Source organism: Lissotriton vulgaris, chromosome 4_1 (genome assembly GCF_964263255.1).
Source record: "Lissotriton vulgaris chromosome 4_1, aLisVul1.2, whole genome shotgun sequence".
In the NCBI taxonomy this organism is placed as follows: domain Eukaryota; kingdom Metazoa; phylum Chordata; class Amphibia; order Caudata; family Salamandridae; genus Lissotriton; species Lissotriton vulgaris.
The window spans coordinates 839,662,694-839,677,165 of NC_141691.1; the positions used below are offsets into that span (position 1 = coordinate 839,662,694).

Here is a 14,472-nt window from a genome sequence, read left to right on the forward strand (position 1 = left end):
GCCACCAGGGGTCCAAGTTGATTGGGGCTTTATAGCCCAGAAGCATAATGTCCGTTTTGGCCCCATGCAGAGAAGGGAACCGGACACCATGGGTACAGTGGTCCCACGCCAGTGGATGTTCATATGTAATTTGCATATTGGCTGTAGCTCTTCGTTTTTGTGTATATTATAGTACTTTCTTTTTTATAAGAGACCAGCAAGGTGTTGGAAAATCAATTATTGCCCTGCTGGGTGATTGAGGAGTTCTGAGCTTGATCCACCCCACACTGCCTGAAAAGGTTGCGATAGCTTGCCATTGCTACCACTGACAGTCAAGTGCTGAAGGAGCTCTACTTCAGCCAGTTTGCTGGGCCACAGTAGGGCACACACAGGAGTTTCACATACAATTAACTTGGCTCCCATGGCTGAGGTCCAGTAGCCCCTGTTAGCCCTGTGTACCCCCCTGGGCCTCCCAATACAGGGTCTGACATCCCAACTCAGAGGGATCTGAAATGGCTCCCCTTATAGGCTCGTATAAAGGTCAACATTTCTGTGTCTCACTTTCAAAGCACGCCACCGAGACAAACATTTGGAAAGCTATCTAGCTGACCTGACAATTTGAAATGGCTTCGGCTTGACAGAATTCAAAAGCCAAGACTCTCAAACTGGAAACTCTGAAATTCTGAACAGCGCAATCACAAAGGCAGTAGTCTCAGTCTTTTTCCGTATCTTCTGCAACCACCTTCATCTCGCTGCCGACCTTATTACGAACATCCCATCAAACTCTGCAAGTCTGAGAAGAGATAAAGACTCACAGTTTCAAGAGGTGCATAGGTGGCAGACGCTACTGGTCTGAAATCACTTTCTAAAAGGGAATGCTACCCTTTATGACCTTTAGACCTCCATCCCAGGGGCGTGGCCAGGAGCGTCAAGATGGCAGTCACACTTTAGAAGTGCTCTGGACCCCTCAATCATGCGACACCATCGACGAGAGATTGTCCCGCAATCCTGCTGTCAGGATCCCTGCCGTTACCTTGGGAGCGGCGATGCGGCCACCTGGACGCCGCAGGCAGACCCTGCTGCAGAACTCCGGCCCGTTGCAAGCCTAAGATGGCGCTCTCACCGGAGTCAAGTCCTGGCTTGTCATGGGGGCCCTGTGAGATCTGGCGGCCCTGGCTGCGGCGTGTCGAAGAGCGGCACTGCAGAGCTGCCCACGCTGGTCCCCTTCGTCCCGAAGGTCCGCCCACTAATCCGGTGCAGACCCGGACCCCTGGAGGTGAGAGGCGCTGAGGGTGGCCTGGAGTGGGCCCGTCTGCCGCGCTCGGTTGTGGGTCCCCGGGTGGATGGAGGGTAACCGCAAGTGGTCGGCCGTCGCTTCGGCTGGCAGGGGATTAGACTCCTGCCCCCCGCCCTCCTCCCCTTCAGCCAACGGCGAATGAAGGCTTGCCAGGTCTGCCTCCTGCGCCCCGGCTGCATGTCTGCACCTGGGTTCTGGGCCTACCACCCGCGTGGACTGCGCTCCTTTGCCTCTGCGCTGTCATTCTAGAGGCGGCAGCAGAGACCCGGAGCACCTCGGCTGTCATTCCGGATAGCAGTGGAGGGGCTGGGCGGTCCTCTATCTACGGCATCGCCGCGGGGCCTTACCGTGCTTGGCTGTGGCCTGGGTCTGGCTCTGCTCCTTGGATGCCATCGCATCGGGGTGGCTGAGGTCTTCCTTCCTCCCCCCCCCCTTCTGTTGGCCTGCTCCTTGTCTCTTCCATGTGGGGCAACTGCATCCCTTCTGCTGTGGGCTGGACCCTGCAGCCCGGGCCCGACGCTGCTGTGCGATATCTGCACCAGACGGCACGTGGGGATAACGCTGAGACAGCGTTTTGGCCGTCGGACTTGACGGCGGGGGCCTGGTGGGCTGTTTCTCCCTCTCTTTTTGCTCTTCCTTTGGGGGCTGCACGAGGACGCCTCTGATTAGAGGGGAGACCCCCCCACCCCACCCCGGCTGTTGCCTCTCCATCCCTGCCCCAGGAGGCCGCACCAACCGCCACCTGTGGATCTTGATAGTGCGGGACCCGGGTCCTGTCAGTGCTGCAGAGGACCCCCGCCCGACCTCTTGGATGACCGCTTACCCCCCTGCGCTCTACTGTAGGCGACGGGTGCACTGGCAGCGGGGCTGAGTCGTGGTTGGGACTGTTAAGAGCCTGTTGAGAGCCACGGATTGTTCGTGATCTGCAGGGCCGCGTGGTCCTGAGACCCGGCGCCTCCTCTCCTCCTGGCTTGGAATAAGCAGTGGCTACTGACCTGCACGCACTCCGTTCAAGCTGAGCGGCAACCATGAGGCAAGATCGGGCATCATAGACCCCCGCCTCCAAAACGAAGATGGACCATTGTACGACCACAGAGCCTGGGGCGATGGGGGTACCACGGAGAACGTCCCAATCGCTCATGACCTGGCCACTATCCTCCAAGCCATCCACACCTCCTAATCCTCGGTAGAGGGCAAGATTGCGGAGGTCTATTGTTGACATGACTTCTCAGTCAAGACCTCCTTAATGCTACGGCCCAGATCAAAGAGACGGAGTCCCACATATCCATGGTGGAGGATGATGTCCAGCAACTTAAAAGCCAGGTCGCCTGCATTCAGACGCATACCCAGGAGCTCCACAGGCGGGCCGAAGATGCTGAGAACAGGTCAAGGTGGAATAACCTCCGCCTCTTGGGGTTACCAGAGGGTTCAGAGCAGAGCCAGACATCCGACTTCATTGACCACTGGCTACGTATGTGGATGCCCAGAGGGACTTCCTCTCCCCATGGTTTGCAATCGAACGGGCCAATCGATCTCTCGGCCCCAGGCACTGCCTGGTGCACCCCACAGGCCGATAATAGTGCGATCCTTAACTTCAGATCAGGACTCCATCTGTCTGAGGCGCGCCAGCAGGAACACCTCCAATACCAAAGCCAGACAATCATGATCTTTCCAGACTACACCCGGGAGGTCCAAGGCCGGCGACGCTCTTTCGTAGAAGTCAAACAAAAGCTGCGCACCCTCAACCTCCAGTACAGGCTTCTTTTCCCGGCCGCCTCCGGGTGGTGTTACAAAACAAAACCCTGTTCTTCAATACTCCGGAGAAGGCTTGGACATGGCTGACTGAGGAGCGCCCCTTGAGACTCAACGCCCAAAGTCCACCCCCGGGGTCAGCGATGGGGGTGCCCATCGGGGCCTGACAGATCTGTGCTCGCAGCGCAACCACTCACGTAGGGGGCGAGGTCCCAGACAGGCCAGATCGGACTTGCCGCCGGATCGCTCTCGGCTTCCACCATCCGGAGCAATCCCGAGAGATCTCCTCACCTTCCGTCATTCTGGCTCCTCTAATCACTCACACCCAGGGGGCACTTCACCCAGGCAGTCTCTTCCAGAACTAGTGGACATAGATCTGTCCCGGAGTCCGGGCCTTTTCACGGATCAACCCTGAGGCTGTATTAGCCACGGGCCGAAACCAGTTCCGTGACCTACAGTACTGCAATTAAGTTAACCATCATTTATCTCTCTCGATGAACATCACAGAACCTCCTATGAGGAGGGGTCCTCCATGATTCCCCATTCTCAAGCGTTTTAGTTTGGTATCTCTTCTAGTTTCTTCTGTTAGGGTCGACAGATGCTTCCCTTTCTTAAGTATAGGGAGGGGATAGGGTTGGGGAAGGGGAATGTTGTCCCAGTTTGTTTTTGGCACACTTTGTTCACTGCACCAGCATTCTTGCCCACTAACATGGCTAGCATGCACAAACCCAGTACTGTGGAGGCCCATCCACTACCTCACGCAGGCGGAACACTTCACCCGCACCTGACACCTGCTCTCGGTGTCTCACCCTGCTCTCACAGTCCCAATGACTGACACCGCAACAGGAAGGGATCACTCCATATAATGTCCTGGAATGTTAATGAGCTGTTAGACAGGATCAAGCGAATAGCGATCTTGCGCTACGCACAACGCCACACTATTGACATATTGCTGCTCCAAGAAACCCACCTTGTAGGCAATAAGTGCCCCTTCCTGGCGAGATACAGCTATGGCAGTGTTTGGCACTTTGGCTTCAATCGAGGGTCGAGAGGGGTGGCTATTCTTGTGCGCCGCGCCCTCCAATTTGTTTTACACAAGGTCACTAATGATCCTCAGGGTAGCTTCGTCGCCTCAGAAGGCACCATAGAGGACCGGGCCTTGAACCTGCTCTCCGTCTACTCCCCACCTTGGCTGATGGCCCCCACACTTATGAGAGTTGCAGCATTGGTTGCCACCCTGCCCCCAGGTATGACCATTATTGGGGGAGACTTCAATGCAGTAACGAACCCTGACCTCAACACCACTAACACCCCCTCGACCTCTAGAATTACCTACTCTAATCTTATCGAATTGGGCTGCCGCCCTGGGGCTCTGCGATGCCTGGAGACTTTAGCACCAGACGGCCCCACGATACACCCACACTTCGGCATCCCACCACACGCATGCCAGACTACTAAATTGTCATGCCTGCCCTGGACTGTCGGTTAATTACTAATATCAACATACTTCCCAGAGATTTATCGGACCACTCCCTTGTGGTGTTGCGGATGGGAGATCTCCCTGAGTCCTTGCGCCCTATTTGTAGGCTGAACGGCTGGTTTCTCCAGCATAGAGAATTCACAGACTCTGTGGCCGATGAGCTCTGCCACTACATTATCACTAATCATGGCTCTGTTCCCTCCCCTGGTACCCTGTGGGAGGCTGGCAAGACCACCATTTGTGGCTTCGCCAAGGGCCAGCTCAAACTCAAACAAACCACCCAAGACTCCCGGCCTACGCACCTAGAAGCTCAAGCCATCCTAATTGAAGACCAACCCCTGGAAGAGAGAACCGAGGCCCAGGAAAGGAGACTGGCATTTTTGAGGGATGAGATTAAGCAGCCCTCCCTAGAAGCTGCCAAGCTGCTGTGGAGGTCCTTTGTAGTGCGCGTCTATGGGAAAGGAGACAAAAATGGGAAACTCAGTCATCGTCTAGCGACCTAACCCATGGCCAAACGCATAATTTCTGAGGTGGTGGCCCCAGACGGTATGGTACAACGATCCCCAGTGGCGGTGGCCCAATGCTTCGCCACATACTACGCTGCCCTTTACTCTGCGCAGCCTCCCAGTCTCCCACTTTCGGTGCTGCTCCATCGTGAGCAGATCCCTCTTCCGCGGCTCAGTGAACCGGAGGCGCTGGATCTCCCGATCACTACAGAGGAGATCAACAAAGTCATATGTCAAAGTCACTCGCATGGCCTCTGGTAAGACCCCGGGGCCGGACGGACTCCGCAGGAATTTTATGCGGCCTACCGCGATACAGTGGTTGCCCACCTCCTCGAGATGCATCTTGAGGCGGCCAACAAGGGCTCGTTCCGCTCCAAAACTGATGTGTCCACCATCGTGGTGATCCTCAAGTCTCAGCCTCCCTCAAGGCACTGCTCAGACTATCGCCCCATCTCCCTCCAACTCAGGACTCAAGGTGGTCGCCTCCGTCTTCGCCAACCGCCTACGTCTGCATAGCGCCACATTGATCCATCCGGATCAGTTCTGCTTCATGCCCTCCCGGGGCACCTTGCATTGCCTCTGGCGTCTCTACCTCGCTCTAGCGAACCGCCAGCAACTTACCCAATACTGGTCTCTTCTCGTCGATTTCGAGAAAGTTTGATTTGGTGGACTGGCGGTACCTAGATGCGGTGTTGACGGAAATGGGATTTGGGGAGAACTTCCGCAAATTGGTAAAGACGTTATACTGCCAACCGAGGGCCCGGGTGCTGGTTAACGGAGCTCTGTCACGACCCTTCCCATGAGGAGGGGCATGAGACAGGGATGCCCCCACTCCCCCGCCTCGTCGCATTGGCGATGGAGCCCTTTGCCTGCCTTATACAATCGGATGAGTTAATCACGGGGTGGAAACGGCCTGGCCTGGAGAAAGGCAAAACTGCTCTTTTTATGCAGATGACGTTCTGCTATTTCTGGTGGAGCCAGCAAAATCGGGACCCCGGTGTCTCCGGGCATTGTCTCTTCGAAAGGACCTCCGGCCGAACTCCGCTAAGTCCGTCCTGGTCTCCCTTCATCTCTTGAGGGAGTGCTTTGAGTGGCAGTGAAGAAGGCCCGAGCGGATCACCTCAAACGGCAGTCGCTGAACCCTATGGGCAGAATAGCCTTATTTAAAATGATTATTCTGCCCCAGTTGCTCTACGTGCTTCAGAATACGCCCCTATCCTTACCCCAGACATGGTTTAGAGAAATGTACATCTTGCCCGTCAAGTTCCTGTGGGGGGTGGGAGGGCCCGCACTCAGTGCCGGATCCCGCACTTTGATGGCGGTCTGGGGATGACAAACCTGTATCTCTATTATTTAGCTACTCGGCTCCTTACGTTGCACGACTGGTTCAATGGTGGCTGGTCGGATCTGGCATACCGACTGGAACTACAGACCCTCGGTCTGCTCAACATCCAGGGGATGCTGTACGGGAATACTGTCCCCAGAACCCTGCACGAAGTTACCCGCATGGTGCTACTGCCATGGCGGGCCTCTCTGTGCCACACCCACTGGTCGGGCAAACTGACTCAATATACCCAGCTTTGGCAGGCGCTAGGCTCTGGGAGGTTGTCAACCTCTCTGGCTTTCGAGCATGGGATTTCACAATTGGAGGACACGGGGGCGGTGACATTCACATCTTTCAGGACTTGCAAAACCAATACTCCCTCCACACTTCACAGTTTTGCCATTACCTCCAGCTGCGCCACGCCCTTCACATCTCGGCGGGCACCTCCCAACTTGAATACAGCCCGCCCGAAGCTCAAATCATGACGGGTAACCTGGGGAAAGGAGGAATATCCCGTATCTATTGCTCCCTCACAAACACCCCAACACACAGAGACAGATGGGAGGGATGGCTTGGGTCCTTAGAGGAGGACGACTGGAGAGAAGCGTCTATGGCCCCCAAGACGGTCACTGCCTCGCCGAGGCGTCCCCTAGCCCAGATATACTACTAGCAGGCTGCCTATCTCACACTGCTTCTCCTCCACCGTGCTGGGCTCAGACCCGATGCATCTTGCCCCTGCTGCAACCACCCACAAGCTGACTTTTAGCACATGGTATGGTTTTGCTCTCTTAGTCGCGCACTATTTGGAATCAGTGGTAGGGGAGCTTCCTGAGATGCTGGGATGGGAAGTTCCTCTTAACCCAACGAATGTGCTCTTGGGAATCACCGAGGGGATGGTTGGCTCCAAAGCTGACAAACTCTTTTTGAATACGGCTCTGATGGTGGCCAAGAGAGACATTGCGGCAACCTGGCTGAACTAGACGGCTCCCACCATGACCCGATGGCGCAGGGGGGTAGATTGGTGCACTGCGCAGGAACAGCCCTTATATGAAGCCAGGGGATGCCAGAGGAAGTATCGCAAAATGTGGGGAAAATGAGTAGGGGTGATAGAAGCTTTCATGGACGTACCGTGAGCTTTGGTGGGTGTTCCGCTGCCTTTTCCTCAACTTTCAGGATCATACACGATGTTGTAAGGACACCATTTTTTTTATATGCGCTATTGTCTGCTTATACTGCTGGTCTTTGTTTTCTCGTACAAAATTGGTTATAGCAACAAAACAAAAAAAGACCTCCATCCTCACAGAGTCGGTCACTAATCCAGGGTTTTTGGTCCCCAGATACCCTCAGTTAAAGGTTATTTGATGTTAGAGCTCCAGACTAGAATAGGTTCATTTGTCTCCTGATCGACCCTCTTACCCCTCCCTCATTCTTACCCCAGAAAATTCTACTTCCCTTCTAAATGGTTACCAGTTTACATATGTATTGCATATTTTCTCCTATGTTCTATATTAAATATTCTAATTCTGTTTGGGGCTGCAGATCAAAAGGGAAAAAATAAAAAATAGGGGCTCCTAATGCTACGCCATGATTGACTCAGTGTTAGACTTGGCTTTTTCAGCAGGGTTACCCCAGACTTGGTTTTTTGGCCTCCTGTTTTTGAGCCTGTTTTTGTTGGTTTTAGGGCAATGGGCATTTTACCGCTGCTATTCAGTGCTAAAGTGCATATGCTCTCCAGGTAAGTTACGTTTATTGATTGGTGTTTCACTGATTGGCATAACTGATTAACTATTAAGTCCCTAGTAAAGTGCACTTTGGGTGCCAGGGCCTGTATATCAAATGCTGCTAGTGGGCCTGCAGCACTGATTATGCCATACACACAATCAGAATTGCAAAAGTTTCTCGGACCAGCCACTGCAGTGGCTGCACTCAGTTTTTACTGCCATGTCGACCTAGCAAGTGCACCCACTTGCCAGTCCCTAACCTTTTATTACATGCGAGTCACCCCTAATGAAGGCCCAAGGTACCCCTGTGAGAGGGGTGCAGTTTATGTGAAAGGTAGGACGTGTACTGGTGGGTGTGAGATGTTCAGATAGCGAAATACAGCGTATTTAGTTTTACACTACGTAAAGGCTCCAATAGGATAGAATGGGAGGTGCTTTGTTACATCTTAAAAGTATAACTTCCCATTGGGACGAGATAGAGAAATGGAGTTTAGTATGCCTAAACTCAGAACGTAAAAATGCATCTTTTAGTAAAGATGATTTTTATGTTATGTGTTTGAAAATACAACCTTTAGAAAGTGAGTATTTTCTTCCTTAGCCATCCTATGTGCCTCTGCTTGTTTGTGTTTGACTGTCTGGTTTTGGAGTGACAGGGCCTGGGGAATGTAAATTCCCTGTGGACAGCCACTGGGGGTGTCGAGGTGTGTCCTGCCTCTCCTGGACGAGTCGGCTGCATTCAGAGTAGTGGAAGGAGTTTCACTAGCACCTGAATAAGTCTGGTCTACATTTAGAGTGGTGGGAGGAGATTTCCCTTGCGCCTGAATAGGCCCGGTCTACCTTACATAATGCCGTCTCCACCCCCTGCCAAGAAGCTGGGCCAGAGAGGACATAACTGGTTTGGACTGAGCTGAGATACTTTTGCCACAAATGAACAGAGGAAAATGTGGTATAAATATTGTAGCCCAGACCCCAGAACTTTAGAACTTGCTTGGATCAAGTAACCTGCCAAGAAGAATAGCTGGAAGAGTTACCAGGAGGAGTACTGCCCCTTTGCTGTGTTGTTTCTTTGCTGGGTTGGACTGCAGTTGCTGCTTCTGCCTTAGGCAGTGAAAGGACTGGACTGAACTTTCTTTACTTGTTGAGGAGTATCTCAAAGGGCTTGAAACAGAGCTTGCCTCCTGTTCACGAAGTCTCAGGGACAGCAAAGACTTCACTTGGCTCTGGGTACCGGCTCTGGAACCCTGGGTTTCAGTTGCCACAGAGGGGTAAAACAGCCAACACAGTCATAGACACCGCTGCAGGCTCCGTGTCCTGAAGGTACTGCAAAGGACACTGCCCCACTTTGCACCGCAACCCTGGTCTCACGGACGACCGCCGGCACCGAGCCACTGCTTGCACCGCAACCTGTGAGCTCCGCACCGCACCGCTTCACTCTGCCGCACTGGTCTCACCGACTAAGTCGCTTTGCGCTGACCGCGACACCTGTGACCGCACCATGGTTTGGGGGTACCGCTCACAAGTTACACAACGCACCGCTCCGTCCCACACTGCAGTCTGGGCCGACCAATGCCAGCTCCCATCAACAGACACCGTCGCTTGCAACGTGACACGTCAGCACCGCCACGAGCACCACCTCACTCTGCACCACAGCACTGGTCTCACCGACGCAGCTGGATGACCGTCATGAGCCGCTGCCTGCACTGCGACTTGAGGGCACCACACGCCGCATCGCTATGCTTCACATCGCAACCGCGAGGGCTGCCACGACTGGTCCACATCGACGCGGTAGGCTGGAACCAAAGGTACCCTTTACAAGTCTCCTAACACTAAAGCCGGTCCACATTGACGCGGTCGGCCAGAACGGTTTGATTCTGTTGATTACAGCACCGCAGTAGCACTGGACAGAGCTACCGACTTCAATAAACTGCATTTTTAAGTCAAACTTGCAGAGTGCCTATTTTTGATTACCTGTATGTTGGTCTTGTATCATATTTTGGTCTTGTTTCACAGATAAATATTGGCTATTTTTCTAAAATTGGTGTGGCGTCCTTGTGTAGTGTTTTCACTGGATTACTGTTGGTTATGTGCAATTAGTTCATACACTGCCTCGGAGATAAGCTTGACTGCTCGTGCCAACCTACCAAGAGGGTGAGCAGGAGTTATTTCAGTAGTGTATCCCCTCATCCTGACAGGAAGGAAGGGTCCCTATTTAGACAAAGGTGCAAACCATTGCCAACTAGAGACCCCCATTTCTAACACTCAGGGTGTGAAGGACATGTCTGAAAAAAAGGTAAAACCATAACTTATTGCATTTTCATTCACAACTAAACTTGTTGGAGAGTTTTATTGAGAAGCTAACCTTTTTTTGGGAGGGCCATCTTCTGAATCTGATGAGGTCACGCTATTTGTTTGCGAAGATCCTTGCGATGTATCATCCTTCTCAGTCTCTGAGGACAACTCTGATTCCTTAGCCTGGACTTTAATCAAAAGCCCTGCAGGGAAGAAAAAAAACCACAACTTTCAGCGCACTGCAAAACAGAATAATCAACAGCCAAATCTGGAGGACCGAAGAAGGTGACATTACCACTAACAAGATGTATATATTTCACAGCAGACTTTTCTAAAATAAGATTGTGTCTAACCTACACTGCTAAAACTATAATCCTTGCTCTTTTTTCTTACTTCAGCTTCTATTCTCTATTCATCAGCCTTTCTGGTTATTCGTGTGTCCATTTAATTCTACCATTCACCTCCTCATCAAGCTTGCCACCACTGCTTGATCTCCTCACCTCTGTGCCATGCTAACTTCCTATCTTCTCCACTGATGTGTTCTTCAATTGGTGCTCACATGTTCATGGTCTGCTCACACCCCACCTGATTCTTTCATTTGTATCTGGCTCTACATAGTCTCCAACCCCTTCCTACTTACTCCACGTCCTAGATTTCTACGATATCCACGAACTTTAATCACTGCAAGCAATAATTTGTCCCATAACAATGGAACTCTACGGTACAGTATGTTGCCCTTATACTTTTTCCAGACCTTTTATAAAACATTTGCTCCACAAGTCATATCTTAATAGCTTTACCACTTTTTCTAGAGCGGGTTAACGACTGGAATCATGTTGACACACGTAGCACATTGTTTATACTATACAACATTAGAACACACTATGTTCATTGCTTTTTGTTTAATTTCTCAGTACTATTCCCTGATGAAGGGCTTTAACATGCCCGAAATGCATTGGAATTGGAGTTTGCTTCAGTAATGCTGAATTTGTTTACAATTCTTGAATGAAGAAGGAAAATTCAAAGAAATTAATGTGAAATACATTAAATGAAGTACCTTTCAATATGAACTATTGTGGAATCCTCATTTCATAAAGAGGAACATAAGAGTGCCTACAGGGATGCAACTAATGTATCATTAGGAGCACGTATTTCATGTAAATTAAAAAAAGACAACATTTGTACAATATTGCATATGTTACTGAAAATAGTGTCATTTAGTTATTTTTTCTTTTTGCTCATTTACTTTGTCAAAACAAAGAAGAGTAAATAAAAAAAGGAAAGGATCAGTTGCGAGAAACCAGGGCAAAAATTTGTAAGGATGACCGGATTAACCAAACAGGCCTTTGGCGTGACCCCCAAAAAACAATTACCCAAAAGGAAGTGTTTTAGTAATTAGAAAAATACCCAAAGCCTTTATATTTAAAATCAGGGAGATCCAAAATAAAACATGCACCATTGGGAATCAGAGATACAGTCCTTTTCAAGGAAAAAAAAACAAAATAGTGACCAAATCCAGAGAGTACCAGTATAATAAAAATACCTGAATGGTATCAATAGAAAAGGAGCGAACCAGCTCCAGCAACGTCCGGTATAGAAAACCCTAAAGTCCTCGGAGCCCCGAGGACAAAAGAAGAAATATTAAGTCAATTCCCATTTTAAAGACTAAGCAACGTAGACTATATGTACTCGTAGTAGAAGGCATCAAGCATACTAAAAGGAAAAGAGACGAAAAATGTAGAGGCAGTTGAACAGAAAAAGAAGTCCATAAGCGGAAGCAGTCAAGTCCGAGGGCTGATCTCCAGAGCCCACAAAGTACATACACATTTAAGTATGAGGTTTTGAATGCTCGACCTAAAAATTGAGGGAAGAGAATAGGCAAAGGTGGCAGGTGAAGAGATTCAACAAGCACGATGAGACAAGAGAGTAACAAGGCAACAAAATGAAAGGTGCAACATGAAGGGATAATTTCAAAGCAGTAATGAGAATAGGTGGGTGGGGAAGAAAAAACCTAGTTAGGTGGGGCAGCCTCAACTGGAATACAGATGGCACTAATAGAATGCACATTTACTTCTTAATCCATTCTACTGAAAGAATGCCAATTGAAGGTAGTACCTATGTGTTTTGTACTTTGATGCAGGGTGAACTAGAGGGATGTCTGGGAGTGCTGTAAAGCAAGGGAGCAGCTAATATGCTCTTAGTGAATTCTGGGATAGAGAAAGGCATCCTCTCACTGCAAAGATTAAGCAGGGATATAAGTAGATAAATCCTATAAAATGAGCTAGCAACAAACTGATACAGGAACGCTTAACATCTGGTTCCAATGGGTATAAACTCATAAAGTATAATTTTCCTCACTTGTCAGGTTTGAATTTAAACTACTGTAGGCCCGCAGAAATGTCATGCATAACGCGTATCTTTCGGCATACATAAATAGCCGTTACTTGGACATGTCCAACTTAATAATTCAATATCAGATCTTCAGAGTCTGAAACAGAGGGGCCGTAACAGATTTTACTCTGGTCCATATTACAAAAAGATTCTTATGATTAGGAGAAAATGTTATTAATAGATTGAGGCATAGCACACAGTATGCAACAAGCATTACATATGAATTATTTCAGATGAGTAACACGTATGAATACTTGTCCACAAATAACCCTTTTATATATCACGATGGTTATGCATTAAGCATAGGCAATATTTAACATTTTAAAAGTTCAGACGAGAAAAGTTTCCTATATGCTATTATTGTTCTCCAGTGACGGATTCATTCCAAATTCATAACATCTGAATAATTCCTTGCTGCCAGGCTTGACGTTAGAAACATCAAAATGTTTTATACTTTGTTTATTTCTACATTCCATGATTTCTTCAAAAAGAAAAAAAACATTTAAAAGTCAAACCCTATTAAAGCATAACACTTCAGAGACATAGTACCCACAACAAAATCTGTATCCAAGGCTTTTAGATACAGTTAGTGGCGCTTACATTTAAGCCAATTGAAACTCAGATCTGTTTTTTTCCGGGGAAATATTTTTAAACCACAACGTGGATGGGGGAGATGTGCCATTCAGGAAGGATCTGTCGATAAAAAACTGTACAGGTATGCAACACTTCCTTCTCCATCAAGACTCCTTCAACAGATTCATTTACCATAGAATGTATTTTACCTCCCTGACTACGATAGGATTTAGGTGCTGGAAGGTTTAATCAGGCAGAACATCCTGTGGGTTTTCTGACGTACATGACCATCTGCTCTAGCATCTTAGTCCAAACAATGAGCAAAGAAAAGTGCACATTTACTTTCAAGTGGGCGCTTTACAGGTCTCAATAAGCGGGTTATTATAAACTAGCATTAGCAGATCCAATAGGTCTCGTCTATCTAATATGAATGCAGATTTGTCGGCCTGGCAAATGTTGGTCTAAAGTATTGTTTGAAAAAGATAAAAACAATCTTATGGGGTCTCAAAACTGTACATTTATTCTAACGTTTTCAATCGTTATAAATGCCAGAGTACATTTTTCGAATATACTTCACTGAGGAAACGCTGAACATATTTTAAAAAAAAATATATTGTGCCGGAATATAAAGTAAATTTTTGACAGGCCTTTCACAGGATTCGGCGACAGTCTTCGACGGTAGTCCATGGAACAGTTTTGTAGGCCTCCAGGAAAAGTGTCATCCTAAGTACACCATCATTCTGAGTGGCACGCCGAGTGAGTGCTGCAGATGGACCTTCCCACAGCATCATAAAAGACTGTATGCCAAAGCTGGCGCTTTTACGCAATATGTAGAATGCAGGAGATAAAGCAAACAAGCATTGGCATAGCCAATAGATCTCACCTTTGGGACCTTATAAGTGTTTAGCTATGCAACATTTAATGTTGTTGCACCAAGGATATTGTGCTGGATAACTAAACACTTATAAGGTCCCAAAGGGGAGACCTAGGCTATGCCAGTGCTCGTTATGTCATGCTTTGTTTTACCTCTGTGCATTTTTCTGCAGCTTGTATATACCAGGGAACTCGACCGGAAGCTATTTCAGCGCTTTACATAAACACAGTTTATATTACACTATGTCAGATTAAATTTTTCAGGCATGGGGAGATTAAGTGTTTTT

At 49.1% G+C, this 14,472-nt stretch overlaps 1 protein-coding gene across 2 annotated transcripts in view; it reads right to left on the reverse strand.

Moving 5' to 3' along the window:
- Window positions 1-14,472, reverse strand: part of JARID2 (jumonji and AT-rich interaction domain containing 2) — a 684,143-nt gene that overhangs the window by 424,693 nt on the left and 244,978 nt on the right. For both annotated transcript variants that reach the window (XM_086965161.1, XM_086965160.1), the window contains exon 3: window positions 10,419-10,551. In XM_086965161.1, coding sequence (XP_086821287.1) covers window positions 10,419-10,551 — 133 coding nt within the window. The remainder of the gene's footprint in view (window positions 1-10,418; window positions 10,552-14,472) is intronic.